The following is a 6,000-nucleotide window of genomic DNA, read 5'->3' on the forward strand; positions in this document are numbered from 1 at the left end:
TCTTTTTCATCCTAACATGATAGCTTGTTGTGTATTGTTTTACATTTTAGAAGCTGGTTGGAAGTTTTGTTTTGACATGTACTCCATCAAAATTTTTCCCACTTGAAGTAATGAAAAATAGTCTTCCACTTAGCATTTTTGCATAGAATGTGTAATTTTCAGGAAGAGCTTACTGATATTTAGGGAGATTCCTTTATGAGTTGGAATCCTTAATATAATAGGGATGATAATATTCTAGAGGTAGGATGTAGTCCTGGATTTAGGACAAAATGTTAACCTTAAATAGTGGTAGTTCCAATCAAAGCACACTGAGTTAAACATAAAAGGAAGATTTGAAAGCTGTGAACTATTTTTAAATGTAAATTTCAGGAGGCATCATAAGTCTTATCTCTCTCCCTGCGATAGCATTTTGTACGTATCTCTCATGGATTGTAGTATTATATTTAGTTGGATACTCATAAGTGCTGCCAAAAAATTGAATAAATAATGAAACATGGATTTTCAGAGCACAAGTAAACAGAAGAATATGAATCCAGCTCATGTTACCTCATTTCTCTCTTTGTCTGCTTCTCTCTTCCTTTCTGTGTAAGGAAGAGTTCTGTATATTTCTTTTTTCTCTTGTCTTAACTAGACATAATATGTAATTGAAATGCATAAATTTCTGTGCCTCATATTAATGATAACTGCTTGCTTCAGTGTTTCAAAATATGACAGTTTCTCTGGAGGATATGCCATGTTTCCTTACCGTATATGTCTGTCATCATTGTAAAAGGACTTTTGGATTGCTCCTGCTTTGAGTCTACCAAAATGGTGACCGGAAATATTCATTTTAATGATTGTAGAAAACTATAATGTTTAAACTATACATCCAGTCACTTCATCTCCCAGAAAATTGGTCTGAAGTCTGCCTCTCCTGTTTTGAAAAAACTGCTAATAAACGTGCATTTTGTGGGGATTCCCCCCGCCCCCAGGTGATATGCTTCGTTATATTCAGGAGAGTAAGGAAAGAGCTGCGGAAATGGTAAAGGCAGAGGTATTGCGAGAACGTCAAGAAACCTCCCGAAAGATGCGCAAATATTATTTGATTTGCCTCCAGCAGATTTTGCAGGATGATGGAAAAGAGGAAGGGTAAGTTCTGTCTGAACAGTGTGTCCTGAGAGTACCAGGACAGCATGTTGTCATTTTCTAAGCATTTTCCTTAGCCACAGAATTAACTGTGTCTACATGATGGGCCATTAGGGATTAAGAGAGGCTTAATGTCTGTGCTGCCCTAAGTGGTGGCAGAGCATATAGGAAAACAGAAATCCTGGGGCTAAGGAAACTTATTTTTTCCTTTAAACTGTATTAATTTCATATTCTCGAATTCCCCACAGGGCTGAGAAAAAGATTATGAATGCTGCTAGCAAACTTGTTATGATGGCAAAATTGCTGGAAACACCTATTTCTAATAGATCCCAGAGCAAAACTACACAGTCAGGTATGTCAAAATGAGTTACTTGAAGGATTTTTCTCTCCCTCTTTTTTAGATATTTAATATCTTTAGTATGAGAGTAGAGAATGTAAGGAGTGAGAGCTGAGTCATCCTATTGTGTGCATGTTTTACTTAAACTGGAAACTTACAAAAAAACAGTGTAGAGTTTCCAGTTCAAGTAGGCAGACTGAGCTTACCCACCAGCTTCCTCCTGCTGCTTCCATCCCTAGAAATGATAGAAAAGATTTTAAACGACAGTATAGAAGGAGAAAAAGAAGAAATTATAACTGAGCTTTTAAAAGTTACAACTGATAAATCAGAGACTGTGAGAAATCCCTGAAAGAAGGCAAACACTGTAAACTGAAGATGGAAACCTCAGTTCAAAACTCCCAGAAGATGATAGTTACAAGTGGGAGCAATATTGAAACTGTTCTACATGTGAAGGTGGTATGTTCCAGGAGAAGTAGTAAACCTAGGGGATACCAATGGGGTAATTAGCTGGTGTTCCAGAGCAGCTGAAACCAGGTGGGATTGCCCTCTTTATTTCTACTTATCTTTCTTCCTGAACCTCAGATTGGGCTAGGTAAGAGCAACAGGAACAGAGAGTCTGGGAACTGGGCAGTGCTCTAGGTGGCTAGCCACACCGAGGAGGAACTGAGAGCCCAAATCCCAGAGTACCAGGTATCAGGTCTTTCTACCCTGCTGCTCATTCCTTCCCACTCCACTTCCAACTCCTTTAAACAAGCAGCAGATACTGTACTCAGTACATCTGAAAGATAAGCATTCAACCAAGAATTACCACATATTTGTAGAAAGCCAGCACCATGAAGAAAGATACCAAACTGAAAATAAGACAAAGCAAAACAAAAAAAAAAAAACCACAACAGAACTTATACCTAAAAAGATAGAATTAATAGAACAAACAATAGGACCTGAGAATGTTAGAAAAATACAGTATTCTCAGAAAGATGTAGGAGGATATTATAGAGGAAACTAACAATATGCTAAGATTTATACTATTTTCAAGGAGAAGATGTAGTTACTGATAACTCTAGAGATTGCTAGAAAAATATGTTTAAGTATGTGTATAAAAATTTAAGGCTAACTAATAGAGAAATAGAATATATAATTTTCAAAGTAGTAGGGGTAAAACTTGGGAGAAAACGTTTCAATCTAATAATCTAGAAAGAGGAAAAATACATGTAGAAAGCATGGGTAAATAGAAAATAATAGTAGGTTGAAACATCAGCAGTCACACTAAATGTGAATTGGTTAAACTCACTTATTAAAAGACCACAATTTTCAAACAGTTTTAAATATTCTAGACATATGTTATTCCAGATAAGAACATTGTCAAAAATTCAAAATAAAGGGCTGGAAAGTGATATACCAAGCAATGCAATGTTGATATTAGATAAATTATAGAGTTAAATACAATATTAGGTAAATTAGAGTTAGCATTAAACTGACCAAAGTGATAGTTCATAATGATAAAGGAGCAACCTCCCAAGAAGCTATAAATGAATTCTTTCTGTTCAAAATAGAATAACTTAAGAATATATGAATCAAAAGCTGATAGAAAAACATGAAAAAAATTAGTAAATTCCCAGTCACACTGGGAGGATTTGAACATATCTGTGAGGAAATGGGGTTTTTGCACTTCTGGAAAGCTTGAAGCAAAGACTGTTCAGGAATTCCCAAGATTGATGTTGGTAAACGTTCTTCAAATAAAAGCACAGAGATTATTTGTGTAAATTTTGGAATGGCGATGTGAACCTTGGCTATAAAAGGGCAGTGGCATATAACAAGAAAAGAGTTTTCTAGATTTGGGGCAACTGCAAATAATGAATAATGTCCCCAGCAGAAACAAACCCTTTTCAGAGACTTTAAGGACCAAGGTACCCTACTTTGAGATATGATGCCTCTGATTCTGTGCTGTGTGGCTGTTCTGCTTCTGATCAGATTTAGTGTCTTAGCTAATTAGATCGGAAACTATTTTAGCTTTGAGAAAAAGAGAGAAAGTGTGTGAGAGGGATGTGTGTGTGTGTGTGTGTGTGTGTGTGTCTGTCTGTCTGTCTGTCTGTCTGTCTTGGGTTGGGTGGGTTCTTCCAGCAAACTTTCTCCATCAGAAACTCCATATTTGACATCAGAGCAAGACTGGAAATGTTGCAGTTGGCTCTTGAAATGCTATACCAACTATTACAGAAAATAATACAGCAGGTGGATAGCAATAATAACATTAGATTTCATTAACAAAATTACTCAGCTTTATCTAATAGATTTACGTAAAAGAATATTTTAAAATGTCCAGCATTGATGTATTTTCTTCGAGAATGATTAAAATATATATGCATCCCTTGGAAATATATAAAAACATACATTTTTTTCTCCTCTTTCAGTGTTAATTTTCTCCTAATTTTGTTTTCCCCTAATTTTGTGTTCCCTTGTATACAATAGTATTGCCTCTGACTTCAGAGATGCTGACTGGAGTTGAAAAATCAAAAAGAAATGATGTGAATCAGAATATATCGTGTCACAGTGAAAGCAAATCAAACAGTATAAAAACTATCCCTAGAAGTATGTGTGACCAAGCTCCTAAGAGGAGGGCTGCCTGTAACTTACAAAGGCGATTAGAGGCCGCAGAGCACGGGGACAGAAAGCATGAGGGTTCCAAAGTGTCACATCCAGGCTTTCAGTTCGGGGATAACAGTCACAAACACCTAGACATTTCGCCAAGGAATGTTTCTCCTGAGTTTGTTCCTTGCAAAGGTGAAAGAGGCTTTGGTTTGCACAAGAAGATAGACCTCCTCAGTGATACTGGCTCTGAATCACTCCAGCACTCAACTGCACACCCCTTTCTCGGATCCTTCGGAAATAAACCCTCACCTAGATATACCCCTAGTCTTTCTGCATCCGAGTCCACGCATATAACTTTTCGAAGTCCTAATGAGAGACTTGGTTTAAAAGTATACAAGTGTAATCCACTAATGGCAAGTGAAAATGCTGCATCTGAGAAAAGTCAAAGTTTGGGTGTTAAGGAAACTCCAGTAAAGGATGGAGAGGACCTCAGTGACTCTGTAGGCTGGCATTCCAACAGTACCGCTCTACCCTGCAAGAGTCATGAAGTGTCATTTTTGCATGATAGGCCACAGGAAACTCTGGATATGCTCAACGAATCTGTTAATTTCAAACACTTTTCAGCAGCAAGTTTTCCTTTAGATTCAGAGAAAAACAGTATGATTCATCAACCTATGAAATGTCAGAGTGGTCATGCTCCAGACCTGTCAGAAGAAACCACGTATTCCCCGCCAGGGAAGATCAGCATGACTCTTGGACACCTACCTCATCATAAGGCTGATATATTAAAGTCAGATTTCAAAAAGCTGAGCAGTACAGTACCATCTGCAGTGTGTCCACAGCCTTCAAGAAAATTAATCGCTTCTCTGTCTAACCAACAAGATAGTGGCTTTGATAGCCCATTTGTCAATCTAGACTAACTGTTATACAGTATTTAAGAATCATTAATATATTGATAAGAAAACTGGAAGGGAAGACTTCATACTGAAAAATATTTGTGGGTTCTGCATATTTTGAGATGTTTTAATGATGTCTATCATATGAGTAAAGTATTCTCATAAAATTACTTGAGATATTAAGGTTGCCTTAGTCTTCTAAAGGGCTAATCGTGTATGTGTAATCTGCTTCTGTGTGGTGCTTGTATTTGGTTGCTAAACCACCTATTTTTATACTTATAAATTAGCTCTCTGTGCAGTGTTAAATTATTTAAATAAACTTGCATATGGTCTGTAGAATTGTTATGAATTATTTTTAAATTCATAACGTAGAAATGTTATATTGACGTAATTTGAAATTCATCTAGAAAAACATATAAACCTTGATGATTCGTATGTATGATCAGCCAGATTTAATTTTTGAAATTAACCATGTTGAATGAGCCTATAGATTTACTCTACACATAGTTTTCCTGGAAATCTGTACTCAAGATTTTGATCCTTGCTTTCAGTTAGTGGAAAAGAAGTATTGCAAAGATTGCCACAAAATACATAGCCGTGTCCTGGCTTCATTAATTCAAACATTAGTCTGAATTTTTTTAGTTGGCATTTGCGTTATTTCAAATCTCCTGTGACACCCAGAGACTTCCTTTGTCTCTTTTATGGTTTCATAGTCTTTCTTTCATCTGAAGCATTACTTTTTTTTTTTTTTTAGATTCTGCCTACTTTACACTAATGATTATCGACAAAAATGGTATTGTCTAATACAGTATTTCATGACTTTATTGGGGAATATTTTTGGACTTCACAATGAAAATGGACTAGGTCCAGAGAGGTCAGACATCCAGCAATGCATGGGGCAGTGAAGCATCTCAGTAAGTTGGTTCCCAACCTAGGAGTCTTTCAAGATGCCACACCAGTCATTCACATAGATGAAAAATCTGATTATAGTGATCAGAACTTGGAACTTAACTTCTTTATGCTTGTGAACACCAAATACTTTTGTATGGTTTTAAT

General features: G+C 36.4%; 1 protein-coding gene across 5 annotated transcripts in view; it reads left to right on the plus strand.

Moving 5' to 3' along the window:
- Positions 1-5,268, plus strand: part of CEP152 (centrosomal protein 152) — a 98,813-nt gene extending 93,545 nt beyond the window's left edge. For all 5 annotated transcript variants that reach the window (XM_032624865.1, XM_032624867.1, XM_032624866.1 and 2 more), the window contains 3 exons: positions 972-1,128; positions 1,374-1,477; positions 3,929-5,268. In XM_032624865.1, coding sequence (XP_032480756.1) covers positions 972-1,128; positions 1,374-1,477; positions 3,929-4,968 — 1,301 coding nt within the window. In that variant the 3' untranslated portion in view covers positions 4,969-5,268. The remainder of the gene's footprint in view (positions 1-971; positions 1,129-1,373; positions 1,478-3,928) is intronic.
- Positions 5,269-6,000: the final 732 nt, after the last annotated feature.

The sequence above is a fragment of the Phocoena sinus genome, chromosome 2 (assembly GCF_008692025.1).
Source record: "Phocoena sinus isolate mPhoSin1 chromosome 2, mPhoSin1.pri, whole genome shotgun sequence".
Classification (NCBI taxonomy): Eukaryota; Metazoa; Chordata; class Mammalia; order Artiodactyla; family Phocoenidae; genus Phocoena; species Phocoena sinus.